This window comes from Mustela nivalis (assembly GCF_964662115.1).
Source record: "Mustela nivalis genome assembly, chromosome: 1".
NCBI lineage: Eukaryota > Metazoa > Chordata > Mammalia > Carnivora > Mustelidae > Mustela > Mustela nivalis.
The window spans coordinates 104,504,421-104,526,717 of NC_139020.1; the positions used below are offsets into that span (position 1 = coordinate 104,504,421).

Here is a 22,297-nt window from a genome sequence, read left to right on the forward strand (position 1 = left end):
ATGATCTCGGGGTTATAGGTTCAAGCCATACTTTGAGTGTAGAGATTACTTAAAAATAAAATCTTTAAAAAATTCATTCCATTATACTTGTAATATTTTAGGAAAATACAGAAAATTACATGAAACCTTTCATAGATATCCCTCCAAGTTTTCCTCATCTGTTTGCATAATATGCATACCTCTCTGAGTCTCTGTGTTCTGGTCTGAAGCACTGGAGATGACAGAACCTACATTAAGGACAGTTTTGTAGATGAAATTATCATCCTGACATGAAGTGGCTTGTCTCATGAGGTAATGAACTGTGCCTCACCAGAAAGTGCTAAAGGGACCATGAGAGTTCTTGCCAAGGATGAGATGAGAGCACTGGGGAATTGAAATTATTCTCTTGTCTACTCCCAGCATGAAAAGTTTGGAAAAATAACTGTTGAACTTGGAATTCATTTGGTTAGCTCCTTCTTAAATAATCTTATTCCTGTCCCTGATGTGTGTGATAGATCATGATTAAAGCAAAAGACCTAAGTACAAATTTGTGAAGATACAGAATGACATAAGTTATAGCTATGTTGTAAAAATGCAGGGTGTGTTTGTGTGTGTGTTAAACTTTGATCCTCTACTTAATATTCTGAAGTTCTACATCCCTGTCCATGAGGTGAAAATTCATTTTCACAACTGAAATCAAATTAAGTTTGTTTGAACTTTTGTGACAGTACATTGAATTTCTCAACTGAAAGTCTCTCAAAACCTAGTGGACTTGATCTATATGTTCTAAACAGAATACTAAGCTTTTTGACACCTGAGTAATAGTGGCACTTTTATTCAGTTGGAAACTTTAAGCCTGTGTATCAGGTTGAATACCACCCCCCCCCCAATTTACATCCACCTGAAACCTCAGAATGTAAACTTATTTGGAAATAGGGTCTTCGCAGGTATAATTAGTTAAATTAAAATGAAGTCCTACTGTATTGGAGTGGGTCCTAAATCCAGTCACTGATGTTTTTATAGGAGGACTGATGCACACATACACACAGGGAAGAAGGCTATATGAGGAAGGAGAGATAGGAGTTCCTACAAGCTAAGGAACACCAAGGATTGCTCGGAACCATGAGAAGCTGGAAGAGGCAAGGAAGGATTCTTCCTTAGAGCCTTCCCAGGGGGAATGGTCCTACCGATAATTTGATTTTGTACTTTTCACCTCTAGAACTGTGAGAAAATAAGTTTCTGTTGTTTTAAGACACTCCATTTGTGGTATTTTGTTACAGCAAACTTAGGAAATAAATGTAACCTGTTACAAATATGTTAGGGTCATCTTTTGACACCTGTGGTGACTATATTTCTCTTTCCTTAAACTCTTTCTAGGAGCTCTTTGCTCTCACCCTGTTGAAGGAAGTCCATACCAGGAGGTATTTCTGGGACTCATTCTATTTAGCAGAGGCTGATAAATCACAAAAAAGGAATAAGGCAGATCTGTGTGGATTGACAGGGTAAGATCTCCAAAGCCTGCCAAAGTATCACCAAATAATGACTGTGGAGTGGATTTCATATATAGAGAAAAAAATATATACACACACTTAGGCATACACACCTACACACTGTGTGTTTAGGTATGTAAATGCATATAAAAGAAAGATCTGGAAGGATACATACTAAACTGCTAATAATGGTTTTCTCTAAGGGTGGTCCTGGGATCCTGGCAGGTGAAATTTCATCTTTTTATTCTATATATTTATGGAATATATTGCTTTTTTAAAAAAGATTTTATTTATTTATTTATTTGACAGAGAGAGAGAGATCACAAGTAGGCAGAGAGGCAGGTGTGGTGGGGCGGGAGTGGGAAGCAGTCTCCCCACTGAGCAGAGAGCCTGATGCAGGGCTCCATCTCAGGATCCTGAGATCACCCACTGAGCCACCCAGGTGCCCTGAACATATTGCTTTTGCAATGAAAAGTTTTTGATGATTTTTTAAAGTTTCAAAACCAAGGATATAGTCCATTTACCAAACATCGCACTCTGGTCCCACCCAGACAAACCACTTGACTCAGAAGAAATAGTACTCATTAAGAGCATGGAGTTTAGAATCAAATCAAGGATCTGCCTTCTGCCTGATGTGTGACGTCGGGTGTGTTGGTAAGTTCCCCTATCTCTTAGGTTCCTCATCTGTAAAACAGGGACAATGATACTGCTATACTATATCTTATTGGGTCAGTGTGAGGATTAAGTAAATTAACATATGTAAAGTGCTTAGGTAAGTGCAAGACAATAGAATTGTCAGCTGTGTAGGAGAGCCTAAGGAGAGCCCAAGGAAGAAATGAAGAGTAGTCTCATCATTAGATATGCTAACATTTTCTTGCTGTCCTTCCAATCTCTTTTTAAAAATCTGTGCTTTTATACTTTTTTTGCTTAACAAAAGTGAGATTTTGTAACCCTTTTACTCCCCCATTTAATTCTTTAAAAAAAAAAAGATTATTTATTTATTTGACAGAGAGAAAGAGAGAGAGAGAGAGAGAGAGAGAGAGAGAGAGATCACAAGTAGGCAGAGAGGCAGGCAGGGAGGTGGGAGGAAGCAGGCTTCCCGCCAAGCAGAAAGCCTGATGCGGGGCTTGATCCCAGGACCATGGGATCACGACCCGAGGCAAAGGCAGAGGCTTCAACCCACTGAGCCACCCAGGCCCCCCCCCATTTAATTCTAGATGGAGAACATTTCCCCAGAGTATTAATCCTTCCTTTCATTCTTTGTAAGTGTTACATTGTTATGCCATTGTATGCATGTTTGATTTATTCAACAAGACCTCTATTCTTTTATTTTTTCAGTCCTCTACTCTGTTTGTTTGTTTGTTTGTTTGTTTGTTCAAAGACTTATTTATTTATTTGAGAGAGAGAGCTGGCAGAGGAGCAAAGGGAGAGAATCTCAAGCAAACTCCCCGCTTTAGTGCGGAGCCTGAAGTAGGGGCCTGAAGTGGAACTCCATCCCAGAACACTGAGATCATGACCTGAGCTGAAATCAAGAGTCAGTCTCTAAATCAATTGAGGCACCTAGGCACCCCTGTTTGTTTTTGTTGTTATTACAGACCGTGCTGTGATGAATAAATGTTGTAGGGGAAAAAATGGTACCAGTATTTTGTAGCTCCTCCAATTAAGGAGTAAATTCTATTTCTTCCTCCCTGAATCTGGGCTTGACCATATGACTTATTTTGCCCAATAGGGACATTAGCATATGTGGGGCAGGCAGAGGCATGAAAACTGTTTGTGTACTGGGGCTGGCCTGCTTTTTGTTTCTGGGCATCCTGAGACCATGATATGAAGGAGCCCAGGCTAGGCTACTGAAGAAGGAGACACCACATAGAGCCAGGGCCCCCTCATCCTGACTGAAGCCCAAACATGGCAGTGAGGCCATTCAGCTACACCATCCAGTTCTTGCTGAGCTGACATGGAACTGAAGAACCATCCAATCAACCTGCAGTACATAAGAAATGATACATGTTTGCTATTTTAAGCCACAAAGTTTGGGGAGTTTTGTTCTGCAGCAAAAGCTAACTAATACAAACATCCTATAGATAATGCTTAGTTCCTGGAATCATTTCCCAGAATCAGACTTTCTGATTCAGAGTATATACACTTACAACCTTTAAAAAAAGATTTTATTTATTTATTTGAGGGAGAGAGGGATAGATTAAGAGAACAAATTGGGGGAGGGGCAGAGGGAGAAGCAGACTCCTTGCAGAACAGGAAGCCTGACGTGGGACTTGATACTGGACTCTGGGATCATGACCTGAGCCAAAGGCAAATACTTAACTAACTGAGCCACTCAGGCGCCCACACTTATACCTTTTGATTCATATTGCCAAAAAAGTTATATCAATTTTTAAGCCACCAGCAGTGTAGACAGTGCTCATATTTCCCATCTTTGTCAACACTGGACATTAATGTGTTTTGTTATCTTCATGTCTACTTTGTCCTTGTAAGTTCAGCATATAAACCATTGTCCATGTTCTCTCAATTCACAATCAGTTTAGGCGGGGGGGGGGGGGCAAAAGAAAGATCATTTTAGGAAGAGGAAAAGAAGAGCAGAAAAGATAGAAAAAAAATAGAATGAGAGAGAGGAAGAGAGACAAAAATGATAAACACAGAGGAAATAAAATAAAATTATAGAATAGAGCAACCTCTAATCCTCTCATGCTAAGATATTTAACATGTAATCAGAAATAGTTATGAGTCTAATACATGATTTGAATCAGGAAAGAGACATGGAAAGGAAATGTGCATTTAGCTTAAGTCCAGTGAAACTGAGAACACTGTAAAGCTAGGTACCAGGCTCTCTCCTAAGTGGCTGCATGTAATTGTCACAGCAACTCTCTGAGACACTGATGACTATTCCCATTTTACAGATGAAGAAAATTAAGGGTCTGAGCTTTCAAGTAACTTGATAAATATCATACAGCTGGTCAAGAATTGAGCCCAGATTTGCGTCCAGGTCTGTCTAGCTTTGAAAACTGATGTGTTCCCCTTGACCCTTGCAGAGAAAATGTGATGGAAGACCAGCAACTAATGTTGGGAGGAAGTGTATCCTCCTTTTGAATCCTGCTGCCAAAGTGCTCTCCAGAAAGCAGCCAGACTGCCTGGGTTGGAATCCCAGCTCTGCTACTTACTAGCCATGTGACTCTTAGCCTCTCCATGCCTCAGTTTCCTCATCCATAAAATGGCTTCATAATTGCCATGACGGTAGATGAACAGTCGCTGGCATGTGCTTAAGGGCTATGTGTCATTTCCATCATGGCAGGGAAGCCATGGGACTATTTCTAATGAGCCTGTTGCCAGGAAGTTCTTATGTAGTAGCTTTGGTTACACTACCCTGGCCATGCCATGGTGGGATTTCCGACCCGCCAAGACTGTCCCCACTGCCGTGGTCCCCTTCATCTAGCCTTGGGGGTGATAAAGGAAAGAGGTGAGAGCTGTGATGCCACACTGCCATCAGAGTGAACATGAACAACTCCAAAAACCTGTCCCAAGTGGCGATCCCAAGGCCTTGCTGCTACAGACCCCAGTATGGCTGAATGTGAAAGCCTCTTGCTCAGAGAACACCTAATGAACCTACTACCTGGAGGAAATATAACAGTCTTACGATTGTCCTTTCTTTCCATAGGATTTTAACAATAACACAAAAATAGCAGTTTACACATTGAGTGAGTGCCCTCTGTGTGCCAGACACCATGCTTTGACATGGGGACTACTTTTATTTCAATTTTTCAAGTGAAGACATTGAGTCGGAATCCAAAATCTTTCAGCCTACCTATAATACTGTACTGTCTCCTTTTGAGAACATGCAATTGGCGGTGTGTGTATGTGTGTGTGTCTGTGTGTCTCTGTGTGTGTAAGTGCCAAAGAAAGCAATCCAACATTCTCAGCCTGATCAATTCATCATCCATCCTTTCTCAGCCACAAGAACAGCCCATGTCAGAACCTCATGCAGCAAACTGAGGATGGAGGTGAGTGTTGAGAAATGGATTATGGATTTTCCAACATCCTGAGCCTTCTCAGGTCAAATTCATGTACTCTGTTGGGGGAAGAGGGAGGGAGGAAAGGAGGGAGGAGGCACTTAAAAAAAAAACTGGCCAAAAACCCCCACAAAAAACCAAAAACCAAAAAACACACCCCACTAGGCACTCTTCAGTGCAGCAGACGGCAATAGCACCAGGACTGATTAAGGAGTGACAATATGGAAGGCAGATGGCACATGCATAGATACCACACTATTGCCTTTCAGTTAAATATTGCTCGGTTTTTTTTTTTTCTTGTAAACCTCCCAAATAAAATGGTTTGCTTTCCTCAAGTTAGAAGTGTTAGCACGTCTTTTCTTTAAATATCTGAGCATAGCTGCTTTTTTCCCTGCCAATTTGTCACCATCTGTAACCCTCCCTTTGTGAGATGATCTGATGACAACGATTATCGTGGGGAGTGAAAGTGCAGTCTCAAAGCAACAGGGAAGAGTGGAGTCAGAGTGTGGGTGAGGTGAGGTGTGTGTGCTGTGTGTGTAGTCTGTGTGTTGGCTCTGGGGGCCTTGTAGAGGTATAGAGGGTGAGTGTGCAGCGTGTACTCTGTGCGTGTGGACCCTGTGTTGGGCTGAGTGCCTGCCTGCGTCCTTTGGGTCCGTGTGCTCTCTGGGTAGATGCCGTGTGGAGACCCCGTATGTGGGTCAACCCCCGAGTCCTGCTCTGTGTGAGTGCAGGCTGAAGAGGGGCTGTGTGGACTGCCGGGGGGCAGATGCTCCTTTCGAAAGCATCATTTCCTAAAGGTGTTCAAGGGTGATGGGGAGGCCTGCAATGTGGGGACTGGGGGCCAAGAAATATCACCAGCGTGCGGGCCTGGGGGCAAAGGCATGGAAATTATGGGTGGCTTACAAGAGGGTGTTGCTGGGAGGGGTCAGGCTGATTCTGAAGAGGAGCGGGGTCCCGGCGTCGCCGGAGGGCGGCCTCGGGCACCGGAGTGACGCCCGGGCGCAGGGCGGGTGGCGGGCAGCGGCGGGCGCGCTCCTCCCCCCCACGTTACCCCCCATCCCCGGGCGCGGCGCCGCGGCGGGAGGGGGCTCGGCAGGCGGGGGCGGCGGCGGCGGCTGCGGCGGCTGCGGAGCGAGGGGCTGCGACAGCGGCCGTGATGGCGCGCGGTGGCGGGACCGGGCCGGGGGCCGAGGCCGCGGCCTGGGCGAGGGCCAGCTGCCGGGAGCCCTAAGGTGCCGCCGGCCCCTACTCCACCATGAATGTCGCGCTGCGCGAGCTAGGCGGCGGCGGCAACGTAAGTGCGGGCCTCAGGCTCCGGGGACAGCACTGGGGCGGGGTGTAGGGGGAGTTGAGGTGCAGGAGGAGTCGTCAGGGGCTCGGGCTGGCGGAGAAGGGGCTGCGCGCCGGAGGGGACACGGGTCTGAGGGGCCCCAGGCCGGAGAGTCCAGCAGGAGAGAGGGGATCCTCCCTGCGGACAGGAGGGGGCAGGGCCGTGGGCAAAGGGCCCTCTCTGCCTGACCTCGGTTGGCGCCCCCGACTGTCTGGCAGATGATGGAGTACAAACGGACCACGCTGCGGGAGGAAGACGCACCTGAGACCCCCGTAGAGGGCGGGGCCTCCCCGGACGCTGTGGAGGTGGGCAAGGGGGTTCCCCCTTTCTCACCAGGCCCCAGCCCTGACGTGACGCTTGGCAGACCCAGAACTTTGGGCTGCCCTGGAGGGTCACCTGCCCCCGCTCAGCTTCATCTCTGGCCTCTGCGCTAGAACTATGGTGAGGCGATTGTATGCCATGACTTTGCACAAAGTGGGCTCCCGACTCAGCTCAGACTGCCTCATTGCCCCTGTGCCCAAAGTCAAGCCCTGTAACGTCTTTGCTCCATGGCTCTGGAAACTGCCTGTGTCTTCGCCCTTTGGGAGGCCTTCTGTGATCTTGGATCCCCACTGGCAGCTTGCTAGCTTCACTGTCACTCTGTGTTCCCCAGGTGGGATTCCGGAAGAGGACAAGAGACTTCTTGGGTTCCCACACCCAGTTGGAGTTGGTCTTAGCATCTGTCTCCCTACTGCTTGCTGCACTGCTGCTGGGCTGCTTAGTGGCCCTGGGGGTCCAGTACCACAGAGGTAGGTGGGCCCACACCTGTCACCAGCCCTCCTAGCTATGGGGGCTCTGGGGATTCAAGGGCCGCTAAGGTTTATTGTGGTCAGGCCAGTCTTCCCCCAGCTTTTCTCTCTCCTCTCAACCCTCTTGTTGTCATGACCCTTCCCAAAGCATTTGCCTTTCCTAGGCTCACTGACAGTTACCTACTCCTGCACCCCCACCCACCATGTCCCCTGCCACAGACCCATCCCACAGCACTTGCCTCACAGAGGCCTGCATTCGAGTGGCTGGAAAAATCCTGGAGTCCCTGGACCGTGGGGTAAGTCCGTGTGAGGACTTTTACCAGTTTTCCTGTGGAGGCTGGATTCAGAGAAATCCTCTGCCTGATGGGCGTTCTCGCTGGAACACCTTCAACAGCCTCTGGGACCAGAACCAGGCCATCCTGAAGCACCTGCTGGGTGAGTGGGGCTGTCGGGGAGGCACTGTGCCAAGTAAAGCTCATACCTGGAACAGGGCTTTGCATTTAGGTACTCAGTACATGTCTGGGACTGAACGAGTAAGTGGACAACTGCAAACTCTGCTGGGGTGGGGAATGCGGACAGCGGGGGGACCCTGAGAGGTGGGAATGGATTTGTGGGGACAGACCTCTGAGTAGGTCCTCTGAATTCTGTTTAGACCACAGTTGAGGTGGGGTGGCACCAGGGATTGCCTGGAGATCTCTGAGGGTTTCCATGGGCAGGGGAGAGGAAGTCACGCTTTGCTGTTTCAGACAGTTTTCCTGGCTCTACATTAGGAGGACTGCCCCGTCACAAGGCGAGGAGAGGGACCAAGCAAGGGCCCAGGACTCCTGTCAGCGGTTGGCATAGTTGCTGACTGGACCTGTGTTCTCCCCTGCAGAAAACACCACGTTCAACTCCAGCAGCGAAGCTGAGCGGAAGACACAGCGTTTCTACCTCTCCTGCCTGCAGGTGGAGCGCATTGAAGACCTGGGAGCCCAGCCACTTCGAGACCTCATTGACAAGGTAGGACCCCTGAGGGAGGCCAGGATAGGGTTTGGGAGAGGATGTGGCCCCAGAAAGCTTTGGGGGCCCCTGTGCCATAGTTTCCACTGTGGTCTCTACTCAGATCGGTGGTTGGAACATTACCGGGCCCTGGGACCAGGACAACTTCATGGAAGTGCTGAAGGCAGTAGCAGGGACCTACAGGGCCACCCCTTTCTTCACGGTGTATGTCAGTGCTGACTCCAAGAGTTCCAACAGCAATGTTATCCAGGTACCAGTCTGGAGATGGGTTGGGAGGGACTCACAGACCATTTGCTGAGCCCAGACTCTCCTCCCTTGTGACACAGGCAGGCTGGGGTGGCTCCATCCCCTGGACAAAAGTCCAGGTGTGTGTTGGGGGGAGGCTCACTCTCTTGACTTGCTGTTGCAGGTGGACCAATCTGGGCTCTTTCTCCCCTCTCGAGATTACTACCTAAACAGGACCGCCAATGAGAAAGTAAGGAGCATCCTCAGAACACCCACCCTTCTGTTGAGCTGGGCTGATGCTTGTTTACTTTTCCCTTTGTCCAGGGTCATAGCGGGGAAGGTGAGCCTGTCCTGTCGCCTAGTCAGCCGGCTACCCTTCCATCCTTCTTTCCCCCGTCACTCTTCCTTCATTTCCTTCCTCCTTCCCTCCCAGCCTTCCTGCTTACCCTCCTCGCTTTCCCTCTCCCCTTTCCCTCCCCCCTTTCTTTCGGTTCCCTCTCCCCTTCTTTCCTTCCTTCCCCTTCTTCTAGGCACCTACCGTGTGCCAGGTGTCACGGGGCAGCTCTGAGATGTACCTGCAGAGCCACTGCCACACAAACCTTTCAGTGGAGATGGGTTCATGGACCCAGATAGCTGAGAACAGCCTCAAAGGGGGTCTCTAGGCCTCAGGAGAGACCCAGGTGGCCGGGGGTTTCCTGATGAGATTGCATCTGAACCAGGCTGTGTAGAGTAGCTAAGAGTGGCTGAGGGCATGCTGGGTAACGAGAAGAGTGTAAACAAAGTCTTGAAGAAGGATAAAGCTAAGGCATGTTTGGACCATGAGAAGGGGTCCACTGTGGCAAAATGTGGTGCTCAAAGCAGATGACAGGCTGAACACATGGGTAGGAACTAGTTGTGGAATCATGTACCATGAAACACTGAGTTTTATTTTATAGGCTTCCCAGAGCAGGAAGGGAGAACCCAGTAAGCAGTGCTTGGTGTGACAAGTAGAAGCAAGAGAGGGAGCCTGGAGGTGAGCTAAGTCAGTAGTACTTTAATCTCTGAGTCTCTAAGTGCCTAGATGTAGGAAGTGGCAGAGGGAATATTATAAGGGGAGGATGCAAAATACGTAACCAAGGGCAAATCCTGAATTGCAGGTGACTGGGTGTTCAAAGAGAGGAGTAGGAGGAAGAGATAAAGACAGATGAGGCTGTAAGCCTGAGTGATGGCAGAATGGAGGAGTCGTGGAAGAACTAGGGGTGCCCGGAGGAAGAACTGGCTCAGAGCACACTGGGGAAGAGGAGACAGTGTGACATCACAGGAAAAGGGCAAACTCTGGGGTCAGACCTTGATTTTTATCCTAGCCCTGTGACGTGGTGCAAGGTGAAGCTGTTTCCTTATCTGTATAATGGGGATCGTAGCATTTACCTCCTATGGTGCCTGTTTGGGGAAAGGAGGGTTACAAGCTCATGTAGGCACTCAGGGAGAGGGAATCCCTCATTTTAGACACGTGATTGTGAGCAACCTGGGTACCGTCTATGAGGTCCGCAGATGGCTGTGGAAGCCGGGTGAAGTTCCAGAAAGAGGACGAGGCTGGAGGGATCTGAGGGCTTGTGGGGCATCTGCTTAAAAATGTAAACAAAGGCTTAGGAGAAATGAGAGGCTGGACAAGAGTACAGAAGGGAAAGAAGCATATTCCTGCATTTTCAAGGCAGTGGGAGAAAGAGATCTGGTGAGGTAGGCCCCTGTGGAGTACTATACCAGGAGAGTCCTTTGTCCTCAGCCAAACCCTCCTCCAGGCTAGTGGTAAACAAGACAGGGCCTTCGCCCTCTCAGTGGGGGAGAAGCCCTGAAGTGGCTCGGTGTATCCCATGTGCAGTTGCTGGGACTGTCACAGAGGGCCAGCCTGGCATTTCCAGACTGAGTGTCACAGGCAACCAGCCTTGTCCAGGGATAAGGGCAGGCTGCTGTGAAAGGAGAGGGTTTAGGCAAAGGGAAGAGCTTATGCAAAGGTTCCAAGGTGGGAGGTCATATAACCCGCTGATGGACCAGAGAGGGGAATACAGGGTGTGTGTATGTTGCCGGGGTGGGGGTGGTCCTTCTGGACAGATATGTAGATTCATATTATGCATGGACACTGTGGATCAGATTTAGCATTTATCCCAAAAGAAATGGAAAAGGAGGGGCAGGAACAGGTGTGTGGTTCAGCATCACCTGGGTCAGGAGAGGAGAGAATTTGGAGACTCCTGGAGAGAACCACATGGTTCGGCCAACTGGCTATTGGTGGGAAAAAGCTTCAGTTCAGCCCTTCACTGTTGCTGGTTGTCTCAGGCAGGAAGTCTGTGACAGCATCTGAGGGAAGCTGCAGCATAAAAGATTCACATAGGATAAAAACTGAGGAATAAAACGGGTTCAGGGAAGTCTCAGTGTAAGTCTTCAGCTAAGGGCAGGGAAAGAAGGGGACAAGTGAGGGTGGTGGCGGCAGGGCAGCGTCAGGATGACTGGCTGGGCTGGCCAACTCCTCAGGAGCTGGGATGACTGGGACTGGTCCTCAAATCTCTTTCTCTGACACTAGCAGCAAGGAGAAGAGAGGCGGGAGACAGACTTTGAAGTAGAGGGAATGGATGTTAAGGGACCTGGTCGTTTTCGATGAGTAGAAGAGGAAATGGCCTTCAGTGAGTGAGGGAGACCAGATGGGGCTTAAAAAGCAGAATGAGTAGTGGCACTGAGAGGAGGGCCCCAAGGAGCGGGTGCTGAGAAGTGCTAAGGGTCTGTTGGCCGGGTGCTCATCTCTTCATTCAACAAATATTTACTGAGCACCTACTATGTGCCAAATGCTGTACTAGAGCTTGGGGCCACTGTGGAGGACAGAGAAAACAGCCCGCCTCACTGGAGCTTGAGTACCAGCAGGAACTAAAGCAGCATGAGTTTGCCCTGCGCCCACGGAGCCCTTTGGCTGTGGCTGGAACTACCAGGCCTGAGCCACATTAGGACACTGCCATCTGCTAGTTTGTCAAGGGGTTAAGTCATGCAACCTCTTCAAGCTCGTTTCCTCATCTGCAAAATTGGACTAATATCCACTGTATGGAGTTGCTGGGAGAGGGAAGAAAGATACATTGCCTGGAGGGCCCCAGCAGAGTCTGATACATGTGTATCCCTGTAGTCACTATGTATTTTTCTGCACCTTTCTCCCTGCCGTATTCTAGAAGGGAGCTGAGAAAGCAGCAAGGTTGAGGCCTGGCTGGATGGGAGATGGAAGACCCTCAAAGCTACTGTGGACCAAATTCCCAGTGGGGTCCACTCAGCTGTTAGGTGAAGGCATGTGGTCACTGAGGTGCTGAAAGGATAGAAGGGCTTTAGGAAACAAAAAGGCAGAGCGGTGTGGGAAGCAGGTCCACCCACCCGACAAATATTTGCAGGGCACGTGTTCCGTGCTGGGTCCCGTTCTAGGCCCTGGGGTGGCGGGGTGAATAAGCTGCTGTGACTTGCAACGGTGCTCTCCTGAACTTGCCTTGTCCTTGGGGAAATAGGTGATAAGTAAGTACACAAATAAATCAGCATGATCCTAGCAGATGGTGGTAAGCAGTATGACAGAAACAAAAGGGGGTTGTCCAAGAAAGCTTCTGTGAGGAATGTCAGCAGAAGAGATGGTAAGGAGAGGTGGGGGCCAGAACAGACCCCCTCAGCCTTGGGCAGGACCTGTTGCTGGGCTCCAAGGGTGACTCAGGGCCTTGACAGGTCCTCACTGCCTACCTGGACTACATGGAGGAACTGGGGATGCTGCTGGGTGGGCGCCAAGGCTCCACGCGGGAGCAGATGCGGCAGGTGCTGGAGCTGGAGGTCCAGCTGGCCAACATCACCGTGCCCCAGGACCAGAGGCGGGATGAGGAGAAGATCTACCACAAGATGAGCATCGCGGAACTGCAGGTGCGGCAGGCGGGGGAACGCGGACCGCTGGGGGTGGGGCAGCCCCTAGAGCAGGCCTCCCAGCTCTCCTTCCTGTGGTCCTCCTGAGGCAGCCGGTCCTTTCCTCATTTGCTTGATTTTCTGAGCTTCCCAGCTACACTGTTACTATCCGTTTTAGGTCACCTCTCACTAGGCCATCCCTTCGTCCCCTTTCATGTTGTCTGGGGATGCATAGAGGGATTATGTTAAAAATCTGTAACGATTTGTACAAGATGTCCACAAAACAATCAAAAGAAATTTAGAAGTATCTCCTGGAGGGCTCTTACTGGGCCAGGAACCAACCCTTTAGTTGGATGATGGAGAGGTTAGATAAGGGGGTGGAGGGGTTCTGAAGGTCCCCCATGTAGGGACCCTAGATGGTGTCAGGGAAGTTGGGTTTTATCAACTGTTGTGAAAATACTTGAATATCTGTGCCCCAACTGAACATTATATAGGCTGGTTTTTCTCGTATAGTAAATGACTGGGCTCCCAGATCAAGGAGCATTCAGGCCTGGAAAAAGGTTTATTGCGGGAAGGGGCTACCAAGCAGCTACTAGATGTTGCCATGGCAATGGGAAAGGTTCCCAGCCTCCAGCATATCAATGGGGGAGGGGTCTGCTGGCAGCCAGGCAGGCAAGGAGGCTTGAGATTTTTTTTTTTTTTTTGGCTGTAGGGCCTGGCACCCTCCGTGAACTGGCTGGAGTTTCTGTCCTTCCTGCTGTCACCACTGGAGCTGGGTGACTCTGAGCCCGTGGTGGTGTACGGGACGGATTATTTGCAGCAGGTGTCAGAGCTCATCAACCACACAGAACCAAGGTTGGGAAGAGCCCAAAGTGTGGGAGGTGGGGCTCAGAGCTCCACACAGGTCCAGGCAGGGACTGGGCATGGGGACTGGCACAGCCAGACACAGAGCAACCTTTGACAAGGTCCTGGACCTTCCAAACAACAAAAGAGAATGTCTGCAGGCCGTTCCCCTAGGCTGGGGCTTCAGGGGGTCCATTTACACTCTTTATTCCCACACCTGGCTCCAAGCTAACCTCTGCAGGCAGGTGTGTGGTCCCAGGGTGAGACAGAGGGATTCTGGGACAGCTCCTCCATATGCCTCTCAGGACTTCAGTTGCCTGCACATTCGTGGAGCAGATTTGGGGTGGAAATGGTACCACAGCTGCCCTTTCCTTACCTTCTGGTCTGGATGCCAGCATCCTGAACAATTACCTGATTTGGAACCTGGTACAGAAGACAACCTCAAGCCTGGACCATCGCTTTGAATCTGCACAGGAGAAACTGCTGGAGACCCTCTATGGCACCAAGAAGGTGGGATTTCTGACTCTGTCCCCACCTTCCAATCCAGCCTAGGGTGCCTGTGTTTCAGGCACCACTGCCTCATGGTAGAGTGTGGAACACAGGTGTAGGAACCAAGATGACTTGGGTTGCCATCCCAACTCCTCTGTGTTTTGGCCCACGGGACCTCGGTCGGGCAGGTTACCCGGTCTCTCTGTTTCCTGGTGTGTGAAATAGGAATGGCGGCAGGGTTGTCTGAGGACTGAGCCGGTGTAAGTGAAGCTCCTGTGCTTTGTACGCAGAGGCACTCAGCTTTGATGATGACGGTTAAGGAGAAGAATAAACATGCTTCTCAGTTTCGAGGTGCCCCGTGAAGTGGGGGACACGGACATGTAAACAAACCTTGTATTTTCAGGTGATAAAGGCTCGCATCGTGTGGAAGACTCTATAGAACAGAGGAAGGGATAGCACATTCTATGGGGGGAGGGGGAGAGTTCTTTATGAAGAGGCAACATTCGAAGAATTAGTTCAGCAAGGGAGCAAGGAAGAAGGGCATTCTAGGTAAAAGAACAACATGTGCAAATTCCCAGAGGCCAGAAAGTCATGGACTTGCTTGTGCTCTGTTATGGGAATAGGCTGACTGAGAGGCTGAGGGTGGTGAGGTGAGCCTGGGGCAGTGCACAAAGGGACCCGAGTGCTCTGTTAAAAAGTCAGGCATTGAACTGAAACTAAAAATTAAGAGAGAGAGAGAGAACTTAATTGGTTGAGGCTTGAGGACAGTTTCGTTGTGTTCCATCTCTTATCTTTGAAGATAATGAAAATAAAGTGACATATATTGCAAGTAAAAAAAAAAAAAAAAGTCAGGCATTCTATCAGCAGTGGGGAACCATGGGATGATTTTAAGCAGAATCACCCAGTTAGATCTAGGTATTGGATGATGTTTCTTGCAGCTAAATGGAAGACGCAGGGACAGGGACAGGGCAGGGGATCGAGACTGGAGCCAGAGTATCTAGTTAGGAGGTGACTGCAATCTTTGGGCAGGGAAGTGGCAAAGTGATGGACTGGGAAGAGTGCCAAGAAGTTGGGGTAGTAGACACTGGTGATAGATTGTATGTGGGGATAGGGAGATGGAGAAAGTTGGTGACCTGTGTGTTTCTGGCATGGGGGACTGACTGGATATAAGCCTGGGATATGGAGCTGAGCAAAGAAACTTCCGGCCCCTAGTGGGGCTCTTAGAAACTAAAGAGGGGGAGAGTACTAAGCACAGAGTGGGCAGCACACATGCTCTTCCTGTGGTTTTGCTGCTGGAGTTGGCACACTTTTCAGTTCGGCCCTTTGTTTCCCCTGGAGTCTGAGGGAGAGAGGGCAGCAACCCCCCAAGCCCAGGTTACCATTGCTCAGGGGTGAGAGGTCTGGCCCCAGAGACAGAGAAGAGAAGGGCCCTCAGACTGGAGAGCAGAGCCATCTCTGGGAGGCCTGGCTCTTTGTCCCTTACAGTCCTGCACGCCAAGGTGGCAGACCTGCATCTCCAACACGGACGACGCACTTGGCTTCGCTTTGGGCTCCCTCTTTGTGAAGGCCACGTTTGACCGGCAAAGCAAGGAAATCGTGAGTCTTCGAGGTTCTTCCAACACTAGTCCTTGTTTTAGTTCATTCATGTGTGTACATGAAGGGGTGGGGTACTGAGCGGAAATTCATCAATAAATGAATAGTAACTGTTTTGGGTGGGAAGATTAGGAGGGGTTCTTTTTGTCCTTTAAAGTTCTCTGTATTTCCCAAATGTTCTACAATGAGTTTATGTTGCCTATAGGGCTAGTAAAATAATATTTATTTATTAGGAGATGGTAATGAGTGTGCTTCAAGTATTATCTGCAAGAATGGTTCTTGCAGTGTGGTTTATAATAGGCAGAAATGAAAACAGCTGGAACGTCTAATCATAGAGACTGGAAGAAAGGTTGTGGTTAGGGTGGATTATGAGGCCACCTAAAACTCATGATATAATGTCAAGTCAAAAAACAAAGTAGTTGACAAGATATGTGTATGTTGTGCAACACAATTCCTTGTTATATATGTATATCCAGGCAGGGAAAGACTCTCAGAGGAGATAATCAAGATCTTAAAAGGAGTCATCTCTGAGTGATGGGATTATAAATGGTCTGTTTCCTCTGTCGCCTCTTCTCAGCTTCCCATATTTTCTGCTATTAAGCCTTCCTTCCATAATCAGATAAAAGTCAACACATATTAAATTCTATTAATTCAATTAACTTATTGTCAGTTAATTTTTTTTATTAGTTAGAAAAAAGCCATCCACCATCTCAGTACCTTCACCAAAACGGTGTTTCCTCCTCATCTTCCCAAGATGCTCAGCCTTACTTGCAGTCCCGCCCCCCACCCCCGGACGCTCCCCTGGAAGGACAGGGATGGGGCACTGGGGTGGATTGGGGGAGAGGGGGGAAGAATGCATCAGTGCAGTGAGAAGCCACCTTACACCCCCTTCCGTCCAGGCTGAAGGGATGATCAGCGAGATCAGGACAGCCTTCGAGGAGGCCCTGGGGCAGCTGGTTTGGATGGACGAGAAGACCCGCCTGGCAGCCAAGGAGAAAGTGAGCCGTGGCCAGGGTTGGGGCGCCATCTTCAGGTGGGGATGGAGGATGCAGTTTTGGGGGGCGGAGCCGGGGAAGGGAAACCCTTAACCTGGTCTCTTCAGGCCGACGCTATATATGATATGATTGGTTTCCCGGACTTCATCCTGGAGCCCAAAGAGCTGGATGATATTTATGATGGGGTGAGTACCTGGGCTCACCAGTGTTGAACTTCATCTCCGAGGTGAGGGGGGGCTCTATTCTTGGCTCAGTAATTGGGGCTCAAGCCCTCGGAGGGAAGGAAGTCCCTGTTGGGTCCTTCCAGAGGCAAGTGCAAGCTGTTCACATGCTGGCTCTGTGCCAGGCTGCAGGCTAGCCAACAGCAGAATGCAGTGTTCCCAAATCCTACCTACCTGTGTAACCTTGGACAAGTTATATAACCTCTCTGGGTCTGAGTGTCTCCGTTTGTAAAACAGGGATGGGATTTGTTGTGAGACTAGGAGGCAGGATGTAAACTACTAAAGCACCAGCAACGTAAATACTCTTTAAGTATTGGCGCTTTGTATTTCCTAAACATTTCATTCCTATTTTGCCATTGAGGAAAACTGAGGCTCAGAGAGCTGCTAATTAGTAGCCAAACTGGGACTATTCTCTTCTCCCACATGTTGTCTTGCTTGCTTTCTGCTTCCCGCCACTCCCACAGTATGAAGTCTCTGAAGATTCCTTCTTCCAGAACATGTTGAATTTGTACAATTTCTCTGCTAAGGTGATGGCTGACCAGCTCCGCAAGCCTCCCAGCCGGGACCAGTGAGAACAGGGGGCTATAGATACTTGGGGCAGCAGGAGAGATAGGGGAGCTTTCTGGGGCTGGGGAAGGGGGTGGCAAGACATCTCAAACCAGAAGCACAAGGTCTTTGCAGGAGGTAGGTCAGGGCTGCTGGGCTGGGAGGGGTGTCAGGAGAGTCAGGAGCCTCAGCCTCTCCCTCTTGCTCTCCCAGGTGGAGCATGACCCCCCAGACAGTGAATGCCTACTACCTTCCAACCAAGAACGAAATCGTCTTCCCTGCCGGCATCCTGCAGGCCCCCTTCTATACCCGTAACCACCCCAAGTGTGTCTGTGGCAGGAGGGGCTGGGTGCTGGGGCCTGGGCCCATGGGGAAGCTGGACCCAGGGCTGGAGGTGGGGTCCGGAAGTTCCCCCACCATGTCCTCATGCAACATTCCTCACCCACCAGGGCCCTGAACTTTGGTGGCATCGGTGTGGTGATGGGCCATGAGCTGACACATGCCTTTGATGACCAAGGTAGAGGCCCCTGGAGTTGCCCACAACCACACCCCCCAGCCTAGAATTCCTAGGGGTTCTTGCAAGGCCTTGGAATATTGGGAGCTGGCCACAGGGAGCCTGGCTGCTGGTGGAAGCCTGCCCTAGTCATGGTGAGGTGCCAAGATTTAGTTCTTCTCAGGGCGCGAATATGACAAGGAAGGGAACCTGCGGCCCTGGTGGCAGAATGAGTCCCTGGCGGCCTTCCGGAACCACACAGCCTGCATGGAGGAGCAGTACAGCCAGTACCAAGTCCACGGGGAGAGGCTCAACGGCCGCCAGACGCTAGGGGAGAACATTGCTGACAATGGGGGACTTAAGGCTGCCTATAATGTGAGTGGCTGGTGGGCCTCCAGTGGCTGAGGCCCACCTGTGTGGGGGGGGGGTGGGTAGTGGGTGGCAGTGGTGGGTGAGCCCTGATGGACTTGCCACCCTGGTGCCTGACTGCAGGCTTACAAAGCGTGGCTGAGGAAGCACGGGGAGGAGCAGCGCTTGCCAGCTGTGGGGCTCACCAATCACCAGCTCTTCTTTGTGGGATTTGCCCAGGTATTGCTGTCCTGGAAGATCTGGGGCCTGTCCCTCTCCCACTCCCTCTGGGCATGTCATTAGAAGTCTGGGTCATGCAGGAAAGGGACTGGGAAATGGGGCTGTAGGTGGGGTGTGGAAGGTGGCCTGGGAAGGTCTGGTGCCCAGAGCTTGAAAGCGTGCCTGGAGTTCTGAAGAAGGAGAACTCTGCGGGAGGCTTTTACAGATCCCAAAGGCCAGGACTTCCCTGTTTGAGGGGCAGGGGTTAGGGTACGGGATTGATCCCCACCACAGTCCTGTAAGATAGCTTTGGAGGAGGCAGCTAAAGCTTGGGGACAGAGTGTGGTTCATCCACAGCTACCCCGGAACAAAGTAAGGGTCAGAGCAAGGACTCAAGGGGAGCTCTTCAAGACACTTTGCACTACCACACTCAGCCTCTGGGGAGCGTGATTCTTCCCCTCAGATGTGTACATCCTTGGCAACCCAGTGTCCAGGGCAGCTTTGGAAGGCCCTCAAGGAATTGGGGAGGCAGGGTCCCTCCCTCGAGGCTGATAGCAAGGGCATGTGGCGGAGATGCCGGCTGTGTCCTGGAGGCCTCCTGAGCGGAGGGGCTGGGTCAGTGGTGGTTTGCATCCCCAGGATGGCTCTGCCACAGCCCAGTCTGCGGCCCCTCCCCCGTCTGCACTAGACACCATATGTCCCCGTGTCTGTCCTGGCCTGCAGGTGTGGTGCTCAGTCCGCACACCCGAGAGCTCTCACGAGGGGCTGGTGACCGACCCCCACAGCCCTGCCCGCTTCCGTGTGCTGGGCACTCTCTCCAACTCCCGTGACTTCCTGCGGCACTTCGGCTGCCCTGTTGGCTCCCCCATGAACCCAGGGCAGCTGTGTGAGGTGTGGTAGACCTGGGGCTGGGGAGATATAGCTCGCTGTTGCCAGGACCTGGGGCAGCTTGCCTAGCAAGGCTGTTTGCTCCAGGTTTAGAGAAGGCGAATGCCAGCTGCACTGAGTCCAGCCCCTCCACACCGCAGGTGACATGAGTTCTGCTCCTCCCTCAAACACCACATTGTGCCTCTGCTTCGGGGGTTCCCCTGCCTCCAGCAGAGCCCCCACCATTCACTGTGACATCCTTCCATGTCACCCTGCCTGGAAGAGGACTGGGGGAGAAGGGGGCATCAGCTCCCACGGAAAGGAGTCTGCCTCTTGCAGTCCTAAGATCAATTGACTTGGTGGCCTTGGGGCCTGCTGTGCCTGCTGCACTCGGACCACACAGGGCCTGGGTGGTATGCCTCCCATACTTCTCCCTGAGGTCCACTCAGTGTCCGCTTGGGAGTGGACCCAGCCCCTTTCAACTCCACTCTCAGGGGCTACCCCCCAACCCATGTTCCTTATGCCGCTTCTCCCAATACTGCTGCCAACCCTCACTGGCAGACTAGCTGTGCTCAGCTCTTAGTGGAAGCCTGAAGGCCTAGACAAGCCCACCTGCTGCCTCCCAGTTTCCCTGGGCTCAGAGAGGAAGTACGTGTGGTGTGTATGTAAGGGGAAAGCTGGTTCCTGTGTGTTGGGGAACGAGTCACAGGGACTGCACTGGCCTTCCCTGGCCTGAGCAGAGAAGCAGATAGAGCAGGGAGAGAGAAGAACAGAGCTGATTTTTACAGGGAAGGGGGTAGTCTTGGCCCTGTAGGAACCTGTGCCAATAAATAGACACACATCAGTCAGCCTGTCTCTTCCTTCAGTCCTGTTTTTGTTCATTCATTCGCTCATCCCGCGGATATTTATTGAGCACCTACTCTGTGAGACACTCTTCTAGATGCCCATTTACTCAGTCACCAGCAAAGAGGACTGACATATGCAGCCCCAGGAAGACAGAGGAGAGGCAGGATGGAAGAATAGAAGGAAGTTGAGTTGGGCTGGGCAGGTGACCTCCTTGGGTGGTCATATCCCCATCACTGGCTCATCTATAGCTGGAAGGGTTTGCCTCTGCCCTCCACTGCTGCATGTAGCCAGGCCTAACACGGAGTCTGGCTAACGACTGGGCCAAGGTCAGCTTGGAAGATGGGCAGCCCTTACCTGTGTCTCAGAGTACGCCCTCCGCTTATGGCCAAGAAGACATGCATTTCCCCATGGCCTTGAAGGCCCAGTACTCCTGAGAGTCACTTGCCCCACCACACATTGAGGCCTGCCAGGTGCCAGGCATGGAGCTTGCGGGTCTGGCTGCCACCCTGCAGAACAAGGGAGGCACAGGAGAATTTGTTCAATAACTCTTGTGTTCCAGGTGCCTCTGTTGGGTGGGTCATTTTTTTATTCATTCATTCATTTATTAACTTATGTACTCATGGAATTTTTTTTAAAGATTTTATTTATTTATTTGACAGAGAGAAATCACAAGTAGGCAGAGAGGCAGGCAGAGAGGCAGGCAGAGAGAAAGAGAGGAGGAAGCAGGCTCCCTGCTGAGCAGAGAGCCCGATGCGGGACTCGATCCCAGGACCCTGAGATCATGACCTGAGCCGAAGGCAGCGGCTTAACCACTGAGCCACCCAGGTGCCCTCATGGAATTTTTTTTAAGTGTATTGGTTACCAACAGTGTGCAAGGCACTGGTGATGCAAAGATGAATAAGATGGTTCCTTCCCATAGGTGGTTCTTGTATTGTCAGGTTTACCTTCACGAGCTTGTCCGATCCTCACAGCCGCCTCATTCTGTAAGTGCTCTAGTTTCCATTTTACAGATCTAACCCTGAGCACTTTACTGCAGTCAAAGAGACCTGTCTTGAACTCAAAGATTGGATAGCTCTATGAGCCTGACCTGGTTCCCTTACTTCCATGAGCCTCAGTTTCTTTATCTGTAAAATGAGAACCAGAGCAAAACAGTGACAGTGGAAAGAGTCATCTCAATTGTCTTTAAAAGTCAGTATTTCCAAAGTACAAGTAAGGGTGGATCTGTGGAGGGTAAGTGAAGCTTTGGCAGTGATTACTACTGGGGCCCTGGGTGATGGTACATGTGTCCCACAGTCTGTTTCCTGCCCCTGTGTCCTGCAACCATCAAGAGTTATATGTGGGCCCCTGTCATCCTTGGAGGTGCCGACTGTTCAGAAAGAAAGACCGTGGCCTCAGGAACCCTAAGACCGAGGGAAAAGATGTCTGAGCCTCTGAGACCATGACTCTGGGAGGGACAGCAAAGTGTATGGAAAAGAGGAGGGCCATCACATCTGGAAACCTGCTTCTGGCTCCAGCTCTGCGACTTCTTAGCTGGGTGATGTTAGGCTCATCCCCTCTCCAGATCTCAGTGTCCTTAGCATTCTGTAAGACCAGTAGGTTGGATGAGATGATCTCTGAGGACCAGTTCAGCACTTAGTGTTTTAAGAAGTGAATTCATGGGCTTAGCAACTATTAAGAAATATTAAGAAATGACATGTGAATTTTGGGTGTTGCACAGAGAATGAGATTTGTATGTCAGAGGTCTTAATGAGGGAGGAGAGAGTCTTGGCGGGCCTTCCCCTCATATCTGAATTTAGAGGCCAGTTTAGGAAGCTGACCAGTGGGTCACTATGGCACTGAAACTCCATATTTCCAGAAAGGTCAAAGGTAAGCTTTCATTTACTGAGGCCTTATTTTGTTAGGCCCGTGCTAAGCACTTGAAAAAATCTCACTAGGTTCCCACAACAACTTATAAATAGGTCCTGTAATTTTGTCTATTTTACAAGTGGAGAAACTAAGAGAAAAAAATGATATAACTTCCAGTGGCAGATAAGATAGATTGCATTAAAATCAGATGTGGAGCTCAGATGTTTTTAATCACCACCATTTAGTCTTCTGGGTCATGACTGAGTTTAGACTTATG

General features: G+C 50.4%; 1 protein-coding gene across 7 annotated transcripts; it reads left to right on the plus strand.

The window, feature by feature from the left end:
- The first annotated feature begins 6,055 nt into the window (after positions 1-6,055).
- ECE2 (endothelin converting enzyme 2) lies at positions 6,056-20,194 on the plus strand. Of its 7 annotated transcripts, XM_082693104.1 has the most exons (20): positions 6,599-6,782; positions 7,037-7,123; positions 7,471-7,606; positions 7,826-8,041; positions 8,481-8,605; positions 8,709-8,855; positions 9,015-9,080; positions 12,548-12,736; positions 13,428-13,570; positions 13,954-14,068; positions 15,533-15,643; positions 16,540-16,638; positions 16,743-16,820; positions 17,321-17,424; positions 17,616-17,726; positions 17,852-17,919; positions 18,080-18,270; positions 18,388-18,483; positions 19,186-19,353; positions 19,438-20,194. In XM_082693104.1, the coding sequence occupies exons 1-20, from the start codon at positions 6,744-6,746 to the stop codon at positions 19,441-19,443; spliced, it is 2,295 nt and encodes a 764-aa protein (XP_082549230.1). In that variant the 5' UTR covers positions 6,599-6,743; the 3' UTR covers positions 19,444-20,194. The 7 variants fall into 7 exon arrangements, with proteins under 7 accessions (XP_082549231.1, XP_082549230.1, XP_082549229.1 ...); XM_082693105.1 differs by lacking the exon at positions 6,599-6,782 and adding an exon at positions 6,056-6,285 and having other exon boundaries at positions 19,186-20,194; XM_082693103.1 differs by having other exon boundaries at positions 19,186-20,194.
- The last annotated feature ends 2,103 nt before the right edge of the window (positions 20,195-22,297 follow it).

What these genes read in the sequence shown, in the direction of transcription:
- ECE2 (XM_082693103.1), top strand. Translation starts at nt 6,744, where the DNA reads ATGAATGTCGCGCTGCGCGAGCTAGGCGGCGGCGGCAAC. An exon ending in TTCGAGACCTCATTGACAAG is followed by an intron (nt 8,606 to 8,708) that starts GTAGGACCCCTG and finishes GTCTCTACTCAG; the next exon opens with ATCGGTGGTTGGAACATTAC. An exon ending in ACAGGACCGCCAATGAGAAA is followed by an intron (nt 9,081 to 12,547) that starts GTAAGGAGCATC and finishes GGGCCTTGACAG; the next exon opens with GTCCTCACTGCCTACCTGGA.